The sequence below is a fragment of the Talpa europaea genome, assembly GCF_964194135.1.
Source record: "Talpa europaea genome assembly, chromosome: 6".
NCBI classification, from domain to species: Eukaryota; Metazoa; Chordata; class Mammalia; order Eulipotyphla; family Talpidae; genus Talpa; species Talpa europaea.
In genome coordinates, this window is record NC_140072.1 from 71,447,807 (window position 1) to 71,465,893 (window position 18,087).

The 18,087-nt window shown below is 38.8% G+C and overlaps 1 protein-coding gene across 2 annotated transcripts in view; it reads left to right on the forward strand.

The window, feature by feature from the left end:
* GCC2 (GRIP and coiled-coil domain containing 2) overlaps window positions 1-18,087 on the forward strand; it is a 52,968-nt gene that overhangs the window by 9,680 nt on the left and 25,201 nt on the right. For both annotated transcript variants that reach the window (XM_084235683.1, XM_084235682.1), the window contains exons 4-9: window positions 8,665-8,765; window positions 8,869-8,967; window positions 13,654-13,773; window positions 14,212-14,376; window positions 14,676-14,780; window positions 15,716-15,878. In XM_084235683.1, the coding sequence (XP_084091809.1) occupies window positions 8,665-8,765; window positions 8,869-8,967; window positions 13,654-13,773; window positions 14,212-14,376; window positions 14,676-14,780; window positions 15,716-15,878 (753 nt within the window). The remainder of the gene's footprint in view (window positions 1-8,664; window positions 8,766-8,868; window positions 8,968-13,653; window positions 13,774-14,211; window positions 14,377-14,675; window positions 14,781-15,715; window positions 15,879-18,087) is intronic.

An 18,087-nucleotide genomic window follows, 5' to 3' on the forward strand; every position in this document is an offset into this window, starting at 1 on the left:
TTGAATTCTTTTTTGCTTGTTGTAAGTTTATTGTTGCTGTATACAGCCCCCTTACCACTACTTTTGCTGAGTCCATAAGTACTGTCAGGTATTTTTATATTTCTTCTTCATTTTCTCATTAACCCATTAGTCATGCAATACTGTGTTGTTGCTCTGTGTCCACATATTAGAGTTTTCTCACTTTATTTTTGTGGTTATTTTTTCTTTTCTTTTTTTTTTTTAAGTTTTTTTTTTTTTTATAGAGGCATGTTTTATTTGTTTGTTTGTTTGTTTGTTTTGTTTATACATGCACTGGGTACAGTCAGAAGCGCGGGAGGGTGAGAGAATTCACCAGAGCCAGAACGAGGAGCAGAGCAGGCAGAAGGACCGAAGTACACTGCTGAGGGGAGCAGCGGGCTGTAGGAGAGGTCTGCGCGCCATGTGGACCCTCCTCCGGTGGCAGGGGAGAAGCCGGGGATCGAACCGGCACCGCAGAGGCCGTGGGCAGCTTCGCAACCCAACGCTCAACCGCTGCACCACCGGGGAGGCCCTGGTTATTTTTTCTTTAATACCATTGTGATCAGAGAATATACTTGGTATGATTTCAGTCATCATCAATTTATTGACACCTGTTTATTGATTCAATTGATCGTCTATACTTAGGTTTGTTCGATGTGCATTTAGAATGTGTTCTCGGCATTTTGGGAGTATAATGTACTATAAATATTTATTAAGCCCATTGTAGTGCCAGGACAGGGACAGAGCTGGTTTTGTGTGATCGGAGCAGACCAGGTAAAGGAGGAGTCCTGGAGCCCTCGGTGGCTGTCTCAGGCTTTTATTGAGCTTTTACATGTAGTGTAGCAATCAGGTACACAGCAGACAGGGGGGATAGGGAGCCAGGAGGCGGGTTGGCCTCCAAGCCCCCAGCAAGTCTTCACTCTGGGCTTCTCTGGCATTCTTTCTCCCCTTCTCTCTCCTGCCTCTTTCTCCTGCGAGAATAGCTCAATACTACTGCCATGGTCCAGAGAAGTAAACAATGTAACATAACAATGTAACAAAAGGCAGGTGCCCCATCAGGCATGCAGTCCTAATGGCAGGAGGGCAGAAAAACCTGAAAACCATTTACCCTACAATCCACCCTCTCAGGGTTTTCTGCTATACAATCTACATATGTTATATACAATTTTCCCTTAACAAAAATAAACACTGCAGCCATGGCCCATGAAAGAAAAATAAACAATACAACAGAACACAAATAAGGCTGCAGGGCACCAAACTAGTGGCAAAAGATGATTATTGGTACCAGCAGATGATCCACCACTTCTGCTGCCAAAGGCACTGCACATACAAGGAAGGGGAACCACTCAGGAATCTGCCATCACAAGCCAGGAGCCGTCAGGCTTCCTGGCCTTCTCTGGCTTTAGTCTCAGCCACAAGCCTCACGCCGCATCCACCCCCAGGATGCACTCACTCTTGGATTGGCGATTCTGTACTCTTTGGGGATAATTGCCCAATCCTCAAGAGTTTTCTGTCTGCGGTCACTCCAACACTGGGCTTTCATAGCCACCAATGTGACACACAGACCCCTGCACTCAGGCCAACCCATTGCACATGCACATGGGTCAGAGATCCTTGGATACAAGCTCCACATGCGGCCTCTCTTGGTTCCCATCTTTGGCTATGGGCTCCACCACAAGCCATGTTCCCCACCCATCCCCCAAGGAGGGGTTCCTCAGCTCCTCACCCTCAACAATGAACAGGGCATCACCCACAGGTGATTTTAAGAGACTCACTGGCCTTCTTTAACATACTTAGGCTGCTTAACAGCCACTCAGCACCAGTTTTTGCCTTTCTAAGTTGGCTTTTTGATACATCTCCTCCGCCTAGCTGCTGGGCAGTACATGGGCTGCTTTTGGCCACTGTGACCCACTGGCCACCCACAGATTCCCGTCTCCTGGGGTGTACAAACAATACCATCCTCCTTCAGGGTCCGCAAAATACATTACCCTGCCAAAGTTCCTCTGCCGTCTGGCAGGATTGTCAGTCCAAGTCCATCCATTGTTCCCTGTGTCAGCACTGGTGAGCTCCAAATTGTGGACCTTTCTTCCCTGAAGATTATGCTGCCTCAGGTTGTGGGCTGGTCCTCACGGGCCATCTCCTCTTCCACTTGAGGTCTCCTCCCACAGCTCCCAGACCTTGCCCACCTCTGTGGTCCTGCAGCATCTCCAGCTCTTCCCACAGCTCCTGGACTCTGGTCTGCCTTTGCTGCCATGGCACATCCAGCCTTGTCATAGGCAAACACAGTTTGCTACTCTCAGTTCCTACTGAGGTCTTCAGAGGGCTCAGCACCCATCTGCATCGGAACATCGTGCCGACTACGCCAGTTGTAGTGCCAGGACAGGGACAGAGCTGGTTCTGTGTGATAAGAGCAGACCAGGTAAAGGAGGAGTCCTGGAGCCCTCGGTGGCTGTCTCAGGCTTTTATTGAGCTTTTACATGTAGTGTAGCAATCAGGTACACAGCAGACAGAGGGGCTAGGGGGCCAGGAGGCGGGTTGGCCTCCAAGCCCCCAGCAAGTCTTCACTCTGGGCTTGTCTGGCATTCTTTCTCCCCTTCTCTCTCCTGCCTCTTTCTCCTGCTTCTGCTTCTCTTGGTGAATAGCTCAATACTACTGCCATGGTCCAGAGAAGTAAACAATGTAACATAACAATGTAACAAAAGGCAGGTGCCCCATCAGGCAGGCAGTCCTAATGGCAGGAGGGCAGAAAAGCCTGAAAACCATTTACCCTACACCCATGTAGTTTAATTCCTTATTTATGGCCGTTATTTCTTGTTGATTTTCTGACTAGTTGATCTGTCTGTGTTGTGGTATTGAAGTTCATTGCTAAACTAATATTGATGTCAATATCTGTTTTTGGGTTTGTTTAATACTTTGTATATTTTAGTTCTTCTTCATTTGGTGCATATATATTGATGAGTGTTATGATGTCTTCCTGTTGTGCTTGTCTCTTAATTGTTATATAGCGCCCACCCCTGTCTCTTCTTAACCTTTTTTTTCTGGGAGTCTATTTTATTAGATATAAGTTTGACTGTCCTTGCCTTTTTATGGTACTTTGATTGTTCTCTAATCATTTACTTTGGATCTGTGTTTATCTATGGCATTGAAATGGGTCTTCTGGAGAATGCAGAAAGCTGGGTATTGATTTCTTTCTTTTTTTTTTTTTCACATTTTACTTAACTTTTATTTTTTATGTTCCCCATACAGTGACAAAGCCCTTATTCTGACCCAAAGCCCTCCTTTCTCTGCCCCCCAACCCCCATAAGAGTGTCTCTGGTTCACAGTTATTTGTTGATTTTGATATTTTCTTTCCTATAATTATTCATTATCCTGGTCCCTTTTTTAAGTTTTTTAGATTCCTGCTATGAGTGAGACCATCCGGTATTTTTCTTTTTCTTTCTGGCTTATTTCGCTGAGCATGATCCCTTCCAGCGCCATCCATGTTGCTGCAAATTGCTTGTGTTTATCTTTTTTGAATGCTGAGTAATATTCCATGGTATATATGTACCACATCTTCTTGATCCAGTCATCTATTTTTGGGCATTTGGGTTGTTTCCAAAGCTTAGCTATTGTAAACAGTGCTGCTATAAACATAGGGGTGCAGGTGCTCTTTGGAATTGATGTTTCTGTGTCCTATAGGTAAATACCTAGGAGTGGAATTGCTGGATCATATAGAAGCTCTATGTTTAGTAGGTCCAGAAATCTCCACACAGCTCTCCATAGTGGTTGAACCAGTTTGCACTCCCACCAACAGTGCAGGAGAGTTCTTTTTTCTCCACAACCTCGCCAACATTTGTTGTTGCCAGTTTTTTTAATATGTGCCATTCTCACTGGTGTAAGATGGTATCTCATTGTAGTTTGATTTGCATTTCCCTGATTACAAGTGATGTTGAACCTTTTTTCATATGCCAGTTGGCCATTTGCATTTCCTCTTCAGAGAAGTTTCTTTTTAGCTCTTCTGCCCATTTTTTGACTGGATTATTTTCTTTGTTTTTGTTGTGTCTCATCAGCTCTTTGTAGATTTTTGTGATCAGTCCTTTATCATTAGTGTTGGGTGCAAAAATGTTCTCCCAGTCGGTGGGGTTTCTCTTTGTTTTTGTTATTGTCTCTTTTGCTGTGCAGAGGCTCTTTAATTTGATGTAGTCCCAGCTATTGATCTTCGCCTTCACTATCACTGCTTTGGGTGATGTGTCTGTAAAGATGTCTTTGATGTGCATGTCATGTAGTGTTTCGCCTATATTTTCTTCTATGTATTTTATGGTTTCAGGTCTTATATCTAGTTCTTTAATCCATTTTGAGTTGGTTTTTGTGTATGGTGTGAGGTAGTAGTCAAGCTTCATTCTTTTGCATGTAGCGACCCAGTTTTCCCAGCACCATTTATTGAACAAACTTTCTTTTCTCCAATGCATGTTCTTTGCTCCTTTGTCAAAGATTAGTTGACCATAAATCTGTGGGTTTATTTCTGGATTTTTCTATTTGATTCCGTTGGTCTGTGTGTCTGTTCTTGTTCCAATACCATGAAGTTTTGATGATTATGGCTTTGTAGTATAGTTTGAAGTCTGGGAATGTGCTGCCTCCATTCCCTTCTCTTTTTTTCAGGAGAGCTTTGGCTATTCGGGGTTTTTGGTGATTCCATATGAATTTCATCAATAATTGTTCTATTTCTCTGAAGAATGACATAGAAATTTTGATTGGAATAGCATTGAATCTGTATATTGCTTTTGGTAGGATGGCCATTTTAATAATGTTTATTCTTCCAATCCATGAGCAGGGGATGTCTTTCCATTTCTTTGTGTCTTCTTCTATTTCTTTTAACAGTGTTTTATAGTTTTTTTTGTATAGGTCCTTTACTCTTTTGTTAGATTTATTCCCAAGTATTTGATTTTTTTGTTTCGATAATAAAAGGGATGGTTTTCTTGATTTTTTTCTTCTTCAGATTTATTGTTTGTGTATAGGAAGGCTACTGACTCTTGCGTGTTGATTTTGTATCCTGCCACTTTACTGAACTGATTGATTAGTTGAATTAGTTTTTCTGTGGAGCTTTTGGGGTTCTCTATGTATATTATCATATCATCTGCAAATAGTGATAGTTTGACTTCTTCATTTAAAGCAGTCTTTATTGAAGAAAGGTCCCTGTTCTAAAATGGTGCTTTGGAGACAGGCACGCTCTTCCGTGCACCTGGTCTGCCCCTGCTGTGGGTGCCTGTTCTCCGTCTGGGTTTGGACTGCTGGCCTGAAAGGGCCTGGCGTGGGCAAACTTCCCAGCTTACCTCTGGCTCCTCTGGGAGCCTTCTGCCGGTTTCAAGCAGTCTTTATTGACGAAAGGTCCCTATTCTAAAATGGCAATTCGGAGACAGACACACTCTCCCGCACGCTGGATCTGCCCTGGCCGTGGGTGCCCGCTCCCCCTCTGGGCTTGGACTGCTGGTTAGAAGGGGCCTGGCTTGGGCGAACATCCCAGCTCACCTCTGACTCCTCCGGGAGCCTTCTGCCAAATTCAAGCAGACTTTACTGAAGAAGTGTCCCTATTCTAAAATGGCCATTCGGAGACAGGCACACTCTTCCACGCGTCCGGTCTGCCCCAGCCGTGGGTGCCTGCTCCCCCCTGGGCTCAGACTGCTGGTCAGAAGGGGCCTGGCTTGGGTGAACTACCCAGCTCACCTCTGACTCCTCTGGGAGCCTTCTGCTGGTTTCAAACAGTCTTTACTGAAGAAAGGTCCCTATTCTATGGGGTGTTGGTGATTTTTTTTCTAGTCGCTATGTGGCGCCAGAGATAACTCCTAGTGTCCTTGGGGAGCTGTTTTTTTTACCCAGTGGGACAGGGGAACAGAATGGGAGTGGTGGGGAAAGCCTCAACGGCTTTGGGGTGCTGTGTCTGCCTTGTGCCCCACCGTCGTGGGGATCCCACACCCCGAATTTCGTGCCCTAGGTCTCAGTTCCAAAGCCCTCAGGTCCAGGACACCACCTGTAGCCCAGTTCAGTGTCCACAGAAATGGCGCCTTTTACACCCTGCTCCCACATCTGGGCGCCTGGTTTCTGATTACTCAGTGAGGGACTTTCACCTCAGTGAGGGCCCCCACGCATCTCCCCACAAGCCTTGGTCGCAGGCACAGGGACCTGGGCAGCCACCATCCGCATATCCTTTTCAAGCACGCTGCTTTTCCACATAAGCTTACCGGCTGGCCTTGGGCTATGTGTAGGTCTCCTGGAGTCTTTGTTTTTCTCTAATGGCGCCTGGAGCCGTTCACTTACCTCCATGGTGAATCCTGCAGGGTTCTCCACAGCTCCATTTCACGGAGTGTGATGGCTGAAATAGTTCCTCTCACAGTCTCGCTTGATGTGTAGTTTGTTCTTGTTGGTTGTTTCAGTTTTTTTGTTTTTTCCTCCTTTCTGTTGGTCGGAGAGTGCTGACTTTGTGGGGGAGGGTAGCAGGGTTCTGAGCTTTCCTCCCTTCTAGTCCTCTTTTATGGCAACTTTCTTCTTTGGGCAGTTTGCTGGAGCCTCCCGTTTATCTTCCGTGTCCCAGTTCTCACTGCGACCTGCCGCTTTTCTTCCCTATTAATTTTTTTTTAATGGGAGATCTTACTCGCAACATTTCCTCACCACCATGTTGATGTCTCATCCTGGGTTTTGTTTTCTAATCCAACCAGCCACTCATTGCCTTTTGATTATTGAGTTCAGTTCATTTACATTTCAGGTGATTATTGATATTTTAGGATTTGCTACTTCCATTTTGTTTTTCATTTTCTAATTCTTTTTTTTCTCTCAGTTTCTTTATGGATCTCTCTTTGATTTAGATAGCAGAACACCTTTCAACATTTCTCATAGGGGAGATCAAGTGTTGTCAAGTTCCTTCAGTCTTTGTCTTTTCTGAAGGATAGGCATATAGGATATTGCATTCTTAGCTAGCATTTTTTAATCTTTGAATTTTTTTATCATTTCATTCTCACTTTAAGAGTTTCTTCTGAAAAGTCTGGTGAACCTGATAGTTCTTTTATAAGTCACCTCCTTTTCTCCCTAACCACCTTCATGTTCTTTGTCTTTCACTCTTGGTAATTACACTACTGTGTAGCTTAGTGTGTCACTGTATTTAGATAACTAGATCTTCCTTGCTTTGTGACTTTTTGTATTTAGTTCCTTTCCCAGGTTTTGGAAATTTTCACCTGTGATTTCTTTAAGTTGTCCGTCCCCTTCTTCATCTCTTCCCCATCTTCATTATGTTACGTTGTCTTTCCTGATGGGTATTTCTTGATGTTTTTCTGCATTTTTTTCCACTTGTTTTTCTCCATCCTCTACCACCTGGGCCCTTTGAACATTATTATCTTTGAGGTCACTGATATCCTCCATTTGATCTATTCCGCTTCCTTAGCTTTTTCTAGAGGTATTTTTCCCCCTTCATTATATTTTCATTGGATAAACCTTGGCTTACGACTATATATATACGATTTAAGTCTATATTGAACTCTATACATCCTGAATCTCTATTTTCTTATTTAAAGCTTCAATTTATACTTTCTGTTTGTGAATTTTCTGTGCTCATATGTTTTTGTTGTATCTCCTTGACTCTTCTGAGTTTTATTTCTTTAAGTTGCCTTTTTGCATATTCTCTTCTTTGATTTTCTTTATTATAGTAATTTTGAACTCTCTGACATAGGAAAGTATAATCTTCCATATTTTTGTGGTTGGATTTGACAGTGGTTGTCTTATTGTACTGTCATAGTCTCTTGAGTCTATCAGAGCCAAGTGTTGAATTTTTTTACCTGCCCATTTTGCTGCTTTAAGTTTTCCTGAATTTTTGAAACACGTAGTAATAACCTAGAGAATTGCACTACTTTTTCCATTCCTGCAATTGGAGCGTTTTTTGTTTTTTTTTCTTCATTTATTTTACTTTTTTTTTGGATCATGCTATTTTCTGTAGTTATTTAAGACCTGTTTTTTCTTTCTTTCCTTTTTTTAAAAAAAAATTTTAAAAGAACAGGTTTATTAGTAAAAGTAGTAAATAAAAAGGATAAACACCTGCTTAGTTACAGACAGGCAGGAAGGAGAGCTGCCTGAAAACTATTTTTAGTTGCAGAGTCAGAGTGGTTCAGAGAGAGTTAGGGTGATCTAGGAATTGTGGGGAATATGCTGCAAGGGAGGTTTTGTTTGTGGCACTACCGATACCTATCCTCTGTGGGTTCTAGATATGAGACTTAGACTCTGCAATCTGTGTATAGTCTGTGTTGTCATGTGCTGTCCTTACTAGGAAGCCAACAAAATTGGAGAACTCCAATTCCTCATCAAGTTTCCCTTACTCATATTCTTGCCTCCACTCTGCATTGCTTTCTTCTCCTTAGGGCTCCTGGCTTAGCCCAGCTATCTGTGTACCCACTTGGACCACACCTCTAGGCATTTTTCTCCACCTATCTTCTGTTGGAGGATGACTTTTCTCTTTGTTTTCTGTTTAGTGTATGTTGGTGTCTGATGTTTGAGGAGTATTCCAGTTTCATCCAAGCCATAGGATTCTCTTGTGTAGGCTCCCTCTGGTCAACTTATTAGGTGTTCCTCAGGAGTGAAGCAAGGAGCCAGAGAACCTCGGTAGCCGTCTTAATTATGTCTCTCTGTAATTCTTTCAATTTATATTTTAAGGATATTTGGAAAAAGAATCCAAGGAGAAAGAAGAGAAAATAAATAAGATAAAACTGGTTGCAGTAAAGGCAAAGAAAGAGCTAGATTCTAGCAGAAAAGAGGTAAGGTGACTTAAAAATGTATGATTCAAGGAACTTATATTTTAGAAAACCAGGGGATTTTTCTATCTGTAAAAACAAACTCTTTATTGTGTATTTTAAAAAGTCCCAGACTCTACGGGAAGAACTTGAATCTGTACGATCAGAGAAGGATCAGTTGTCTGTTTCCATGAGAGATCTCATTCAAGGAGCAGAAAGCTATAAGGTAAGAATAGTTATTTCAGTAACAAATTACATCTGTAACTTCTTTTTTTTTTTAAAGATGTATTTATTTATACAAGAACTGGGGTACAGTCAGAGGCACGGCGGGTGAGAGAATTCACCAGAGACAGAGCGGGGAGCAGAACAGGCAAATGGGCCAAAGAAGCACCTCCCACTGAGGGGAGCAGTGGGCGAGGCAGGAGAGGTCTGCTGGCCATGTGGGTTTCTCCCTGGCCGGCCGGGAATGAAACCCGCGCTGCAGAGGCTGCAGACAGCTTCACAGTGCAGCGCTCAACCCGCTGCGCCACCAGGGAGGCCCTACATCTGTAACTTCTAAGTGCAAAAATATATCTACAAAAAATTTATAACTTCTTTAATAAGTCACCTTACATTTCTTAGTAACTTTTCCTATTTTTTTAATTAATGTGATGTTATCCTCGTATCAGATTTTTATGTATTTCAGCTTTAAATAGTGTCTTCAAGTTACTGATTTTTAAGAGTAAAATTCTGTTATTTTCTGATAAAATTAATGACAAAAAATTATTTATTACAGAATTACTTAATATTCTGGTTAAGTGAAAAACATATCTAGCAATTGAATGTCATATTCCCAAAACTTAAGAGAGAAATCGCCAGCCAAGAATACTCAATTGGCAAACTCTCCTTAAGATATAGGGGAGAAATAGGGCCACTCTGATGGCACAAGGGGTTAATTCTCAGCATTAAGAAGCTATCCACAGCTTCTGCAGCACAAGTTCAATCTTCAGCCAGGGAGCTGACCCACATGGCACAGCAGACCTCTCCTGTCTTGCCCACTGCTCCCCTCAGCAATGTATTTCAGTCAGTCTACCTGTTCTGCTCCCCACTCTGTCTCTAGTGAAACCTTTCACCACCCTGCACCTCTGGCCTACACCCCAGCTTATATGCAAAATTAAATAAATCTTAAAAAAACTTACCCAAAATAATGAGTCCTGAACCAGATACTTCACAAGTGAATTCTGCCAAACCTTCAAAGATGGTTTGTCATCTGATTTTATCATGATAATAAAGATTATCATACCTGTTCAAACTTTCAAAAAATTGAAAAAGAAGGAATACTTCAAAATACTTCTCTTAAGGCCAACATTACTACCAAAATCAAAAAGGACAACACAAAAAAGAAAATTACAGACCAATATCACTAATGAACACAGACACAAAAATCCTGGACAAAATCCTAGCAAACCATATCCGACAATGCATTAAAAAGATCATACACAACAACCAAGTGGAACTCATCTGAGATACACAAGGATGGTTCAGCATCTGAAAATCAGTAAACGTAATTCACATAAAAAGAAAAATAAAAATTATATGATCATATCAGTAGATGCTGTGAAAACATTTGCTAAAGTTCAACATCCATTTATAGCAAATGCCCTTGAAAACCTTGGGATAAAAGAAACATAACTCTAGCAGAATAAAATCCATATATGACAAACTTACAGCTAGTATTATTCTCAATGGTGAAAACCCAAATGCCTTTCCACTAAGATCTGGTACGCAACAAGGACATCCTCTCTCATCACTGGAGATAGATTAAAAAGGAATCCCAATTAAGGAAGAAGTTATTATTTGTTGACGACATAATGTACATAGAAAACTCTCAAGATTCTATAGAAAAACTAATGGAAACAGTTTAGCAACGTGACAAGGTATAAAATCAACACATATAAATCAGTTTCCTTTCTGTATATGAAAAATGAGATAGAAGAGAAAGAAACTAAGAAAGCGATCCCATTTACTGTTGCACACAAAAAATTTAAATACTTAATGAGTAAACCTAACAAAGGTGGTAAATGATTTATATAAAGAAAACTATAAGAGATTGTTGAGAAATAGAAGACACAAAGAAATGGAAAAATAGGGGCCTCCCCGGTGGCGCAGCGGTTGAGCGCTGGGTTGCGAAACTGCTCACGGCCTCTGCGGCGCCGGTTTGATCCCCGGCTGCTCCCCGGCCACCGGAGGAGGGTCCCACATGGCGCGCAGACCTCTCCTGTCGCCCGCTGCTCCCCTCAGCAGTGTACTTCGGTCCTTCTGCCTGCTCTGCTCCCCGCTCTGGCTCTGGTGAATTCTCTCACCCTCCCGCGCTTCTGACTGTACCCAGTGCATGTATAAACAAAACAAACAAACCAGCAAACAAATAAATAAAGCATGCCTCTATTAAAAAAAAAAAAAAAAAAAAAAAAAGAAATGGAAAAATATTCCTTGCTCATGGATTGAAAGAATCAACATTGTCAGAATGGCTATTCAACCCAAAGCAATGTACAGATTCAATGCTATCCCCCAAAAAATCAATGATATTTTCAAACAATTGTAATAAATACTACTGAAATTCATATGGTATCACAAAATACTGAAATAAAAAAAAAAAACAATATTACAAAGAAGAGAATGAAGGTATCACATTTCCAGACCTCAAGTTACATTATAAAGTGATGGTAATTAAAGCAGCCTGGTACTGGAAATTAAAGACACAGAGACCAATGTAGTAGAATTGAGAGTCCAGAAATAAACCCACTCATATTTGGACTATTAACGTATGACAAAAGAGCCAAAAACATCTGCTGGAAGGATAGCCTCTTCAATAAATGGTGTTGGGAGATCTGGACAGCTGCATGCAAAAGAATGAAACTAGACCACAATCTCACACCATAGACCAGAATCAACTAAAAGTTAATCAAAGACCTGGATGTAAAATATGAAACCATAAAATGCATAGAAGAAAACCCGGGTAAATAAACTTTAGTGGTGCCTTTAGATATTTGTCCCCAACAGCAAGGAATACAAGGAAGTATAAGCAAGTGGGACTACATCAAACCAAAAAGCTTCTGTACAGCAAAAGAAACCATAATTAGAATGAAAAGACACCGTACTCAATGGGAGAATTTATTTGCAAAATATGTATCTGATTAAGGATTTATATCAAAGTTATACAAAGAATTCATAAAACTATTAAAAACAAAGACAATAACCCAATTAAAAAGTGGACAAAGGAACTAAATAGACACTTCTCCAAAGAAGACATTCAGGTAGCCAGCAGGCACGTGAAAGAATATTCACTATCACTCAATAATTAGAGAAATGGCAGATCAAGACCCAATGAGATACCACCTCAAAACTCTGAGAATGCCCATATCAAAAAGACCAGAAACAAGTGCTGGTGAGGATGTGGGGTAAAGGAAAGTCTCCTACACTGCTGATGAGAATGAAAATTGGTCCAGCCCTTATGGAAAGCAGTGGCAGTACCTCAAAACATTAAAAATGGATCTGCCATTTGGCCCAGTAATTCCACTCCTAGGTATCTACCCCAGAAATTCAAAAACACTAATTTAAAAGGAAACTTGCACTCCAATGTTTTTTTAGAATTATTTACTATATCTAAATTATGAAAACAACCAAAGTGCCCTAGAACAGATGAATGGATTAAGAAGATGTAGTGTATACACAGTGGGATATTGCTCTTTAATCATACGGTATTGGGCCTCCCCGGTGACGCAGCGGTTGAGCGTTGGGTTGCGAAGCTGCCCACAGCCTCTGCAGTGCTGGTTCGATCCCCGGGTTGATCCCCAGTCGCCGGGCGAGGGTCCTACATGGCACGCAGACCTCTCCTGCCACCCGCTGCTCCCCTCAGCAGTGTACTTCGTCAGTCTGCCTGCTCTGCTCTCCTCTCTGGCTCTGGTGAATTCTCTCACCCTCCCGTGCTTCTGACTGTACCCAGTGCTTATATAAATAAATAAATAAATAAATAAATAAATAAATAAATAAATAAATAAATAAATAAATAAATCTTTAAAAAAAAAATCATGCAGTATTAACTCATGCCATTTGAGGCAACATGGATAAAACTTGAAATGATAATGCAAAGTGAAATAAGTCAGCAAGAGAGAGAAATACCAGATGGTGTCACTAACATGTGGAATGTAAAGTAACAAAACTCAAAAGTCAGATAAAGACAAGCTGAAAAATTAACCCTTGATAGCTGACTACATAACTGAAGCACTAAAGGGGGCTAGGAGGTGGGAGGAAGGAATTGTGGAGGGGTGAGACCAAAGGAGCTGTTATGTAGCACAGAGGCTGATCTGGACATTCTGTTGTTTTGTTTTGTTTTTTACATTCTGTTCTTAATTAGGGGCCAACTGAGAATATCAAAGTAAAATCAGTTTTAGATTCTTCAGAAAATTTGAACATTTTGACACAGTGTGAAAGACTTACGTGATGTCTTTACAGGTTTTTCCATTAGAATCTCTACCTTTTGTCAGGCCAGACCTGAAATACTGCCCTCATCAGAATTCTTTAAATGGATTGAAAAGATGAATCAGTTAAACTTTTTATCCTCTGTCCTTAAGTTGTTTATGTTTCAGAAGTTAATTTTTTTTGATGACTACAATATTTAACTTATGATACTCTATTTAAATAAAGTCTTGCCCTATATTCTGTATTTTTAAAATTTTCCCCTTTAATAGATTCTTCCTCATACTAAAAGTCATCAGAATTATGCTTATTGTAATAATGTAATATGCCAATTAGGTATTATATCAAATGTTGAACTTGGATAAATGTTAAGTTTCCAGTATGAACTCAAAAAACTTATGTCGAGATGAATGTATAATAATACCCTAAAGTTAAGTCCTTTTGTCTTTCTTTGAAGAATCTCCTATTAGAATATGATAAGCAGTCGGAACAGTTGGATGTGGAAAAAGAACGTGCTAATAATTTTGAGCGTTATATAGAAGACCTTACAAGACAATTAAAGAATTCAGCTGCTCAGGTAACTTTAAATCAAGTAAATGCAGACATTAAAATCTTTCAATTTCAATATTTATTGCATGGAGAAACTAAAACTATGGTGTCGGATGGTATTTTTTTGTTTTTTCCACTATTGGGAGAAAAATGTGACAAAATAACTATATAACCATCCTAATATACTTGTTGTTCTTATCTCAGTTCCCCTAGAGTATTTGTTTTTATTTCCTTTTTTTGCCTTTTCCTCTGCCAGCATTGTTAGTGTCTTGTAATGTTTACCAAATTAATATCAACAGTGAGACTATATAAACTTATTCTTGATTTTGCATTGTCATCTCTGGAATTGATTTTGAAATCTTCGCTTTTCATATATGCCAACGTTCTTACTTTAATGTACCATTTTATTCTTACTCTTCTGTATATATTTCTTGCATTTACAGTAATGAAACATTTATCATTCTAGTGTGAAAAATTAACATCTGATAATGAAGATCTCCTTGCTCGTATTGAGACGCTACAGTCTAATGCCAAGTTATTAGAAGTCCAGATTTTAGAAGTCCAGAGAGCCAAAGCAATGACCGACAAAGAGTTGGAATCTGAAAAACTCCAAAAAGAGCAGAAGATAAAGGTAAAATAGACTTATGGGATTAATTCCCATTATGTTGTGATGCTATTCATCAAAATACTTAAATGAAGCAAACACTTGCTAGTGATTATTCTTGTGAATATAGCAGAATTCATTAATTAATGTACATCAACTATGAATTTAAGAATTTAAACTATGATTTTGGGGTATATATTTTTTAAGTAATGGAATTTTTCCAAACTTTGCATTTTAATATATCAGATTTTTTTGTTGTTGTTAGCCCCTTACAAATAACCTTTTTTAATGTGATTGGCTGAGGTGGGGCTTTATTTTAATTTTAGGAACATGCTCTTTCTGTAAGTGAATTTGAAGAACTTCAGCAACAACTTCAAAAGGAAAAGAAACAGCTTCAGAAAACCATGCAAGAATTAGAGCTGGTTAGAAAGGTAAATTTAAATACCAGACTCAAAACTGATGCCAGTATTCACATTGTTACATTTCTATAAGCATAAAAAAGAAATGTTTTAATAACAAGGTTATTTGTGGAATCAGAATAATCATTTGTAAATTGCTTGTCTTAAAATTGAAAATGTGGGTCTCCCCAGTGGCACAGGGCTGTGAAGCTTTCTGCAGTCCCTGCAGCGCAGGTTCGTTCCGGGCTGGCCAGGGAGATTCCCATATAGCACAACAGACCTCTCCTGTAGTGCCTGCTGCTCCCCTCGGCAGTGCTTTCCATCCATCTGCCTGTTTCTGTCCATCTGCCTGTTCTGCTCCCCATTCTGTCTCTGGTGAATCCTCTCACTCTTCCATGCCTCTGGCCTGTACCCCAGCTATTGTATAAATAAAAAATAAATCTTTAAAAAAAAAAAAATGGAAAATGTGACTTATTTCTGAGTGCCTGTATTTCCTGAAAAATCTAGACTCAGAAATTACTCAACTTTTCTTACACATAATTGTTGCATGACAAATGAAGATTTAATTAATGTCAGTGTTGAAATTTATATTAAACTTTAGCTAATTTTTCTCTGCATTTTCTAAGATGAGGCTACAAAGAAAGGTACTGAAAGACCTTAAAATGTTAGTATTTTATTAGGAAGAGCTCCATAAGAGTAGAAACTACTAATTGTGATTCATGAAAATTACAGTAAAATATAATGAAAGTAAGAAGGTTGGATTGTAGGTAGTACTTTTATTTTATGAACTTATAACTGGTGTCTAATTTTTTGTTTTTTCTTTAATGTATAAACTTCCTATATTACCAAAGAGTATAGTTGAAACCTGTTTATTTCTGTGGTACCATTTAAGCAGTTTTACAAATGAAATTAACTAATCCACTGTTATGTGTGTCTTTTATTTATAATATTATTTATGATATGTGCAGGATGCCCAACAGACCACCTTGATGAATATGGAAATAGCTGATTATGAACGTTTGATGAAAGAACTAAATCAAAAATTAACTAATAAAAACAGCAAAATAGAAGATTTGGAACAAGAAATAAAAATTCAGAAACAGAAACAGGAAACCTTGCAAGAAGAAATGAGTGAGTAAAACAAAATTCCCTTTAACTTAAAATAATTTCATTATAGCGCAGAACAGGGAAATAGCGTTAGTTGTACATTCCAGCAAGCCTTATATCCAGCCAGGTCTCTCACGCATTGCTAAACATTATTAAAGAGCACACTGTTTCTCTTTCATAGTCCAAGTTGGCGCTTGATGCATTCATTTTTTAAAAAATTGTTCATATTATTCAAAGTACTTTTTAATATCCTTTGGATTTCTTCTTTGACCCATAAATTATTTAATAGTATATTATTTAATTCCTAAATATTTAAAGGAATGTTCCAGGTAATGATTTAATGATTTCTAACTTACTTTGTATTTAGAAATCATACTCAATGATTTCTTTTAAATATATTGAATTTTGTTTTATGGTCAAGAATATTTCTTTTAGTAAATGTCCTTATGCATTTTAAAACAATTTGTTTAACTGTTATTAGATGTTGGACAGAGTTTTATGTAATGTCAGTTACATCAAAATTCTGAACTTAAATACATATACATTGAAAATTATTCTTGGTTTTCTCATCCTTTGTTGTTATAAAATGTTTTTTTCATCACTGGTAATACTCCTTTTTCTAAAATCCAACCTGATAATAATATTACTATAACTACTGTTGTTATTCATATAGCATGTCTTTTCCCATAATTTGGCTTTCAGTCTGTTTAAATCTAAGGTTTTTTTTTTGTTTTTTTTTAATTAGCATACAGTTAAATCTTGCTTTTCTTTTTAAGCCGACAATCTCTATTTAACTGGAATATTTAAGCCATTTATTTTAACGTAATTGTTTATGCAATTTGATTTAAATCTTCCACCTTGTTGGTTGCTGTTTATCTTGGAATTTGTGTCCTTTTTCTGCATTTATTTCCTTTTGAATTAGTATTTTATCTGGTGCCATTTTGTCCTTTATTAGCTTCTTAGCTGTACCTTTTTGTTATTTTCTTACTGGTTGCTTTAGGGTTTATATACATGTTGAATTTATCACAGATTACAATAATCCCCTTTTATCTGCAGTTTTGCTTTCAGCATTTTCAGTTATTCTTTTTCAACCATGATCTGAAAATATTACAATACAATATAATACAATGAGATATTTTGAGAGGCAAACATCATGTTCACATAACTTTTATTGCAATTTAATGTTGTAATTATTCTGCTTTATTGGTTACTGTTAACCTCTTACTGTGCCTAATATATGTTATCACAGGATGTATATAAAACAAAACATGAAATAGAGTTCAATACTATCCACAGTTTCAGGCATCCGTGGGTCTTGGGATGTATCTCTTGCAGAAAAGGGGGTACTACCATACTTTCAAGTAAATTATGCAACTTCATGTATAGTAAAAGAATCTTTTAGTAGTATATTTTCCTCCCCTTTTATTTATTTTGCTATTTTTGTCATTTTTTTACTTGAAAGCAGTTTTCTTTTAATGCAGAGTCAGCAAACCATGACCACCTGCCTGCTTTTGTAAATAAAAGTTTTGTTGAAGCACGGTCATGTCCATTTTTTGTGTCATCTGTGGCAAATTTTATGCTACAATAACATAGTTCAGTAATTTATATAGCTTTCAAGCCTATGATTTTTTTGGGGGGTGGGGAACTCTTTTTTTTTAAAGATTTATTTATATATGCATGTAAGAGCTGGGGTGTAGGTCAGAGGTGTGGGGGAGGGGTGTGTGAGAGAATTCACCACACACAGACTGGGGAGCAGAACAGGCAGATGGACTGAAATACACTGCTGAGGGGAGCAGCAAGTAAGACAGGAGAGGTCCGCTATGTCTTGTGGGTTAACTCCCTGGCCAGGGATCGAACTCATGCTGCAGTGGCTTCATAGTGCTGAGACTTAGCCCCTGTCACCACCAGGGAGGCCCTGTATTTTTGGGCTATTTTAAATGGTTACTAACTCCTGTTTAAAAGACATGAAAAATTAGAGAACTTGAAAGGAATAGTTTCCTACATATACACTATTTCTAGTGCTCGTTATTCTTTCATGTATACACCAAATCTGTCCGATATTGCCTGAAGAAATTCCTCGGACTGAACTTAGGTAGATTTATAGGCATTAAATCCTCTTATATTTTCTTTTTAAAATATCTTTAACTTGCCTTTATTTCAGAAAGATAATTTTGCCATATTGTAAAATTTTATAATCTTCCTTTGTTTTTTTCCTTGTTTGTATTCTACTCAT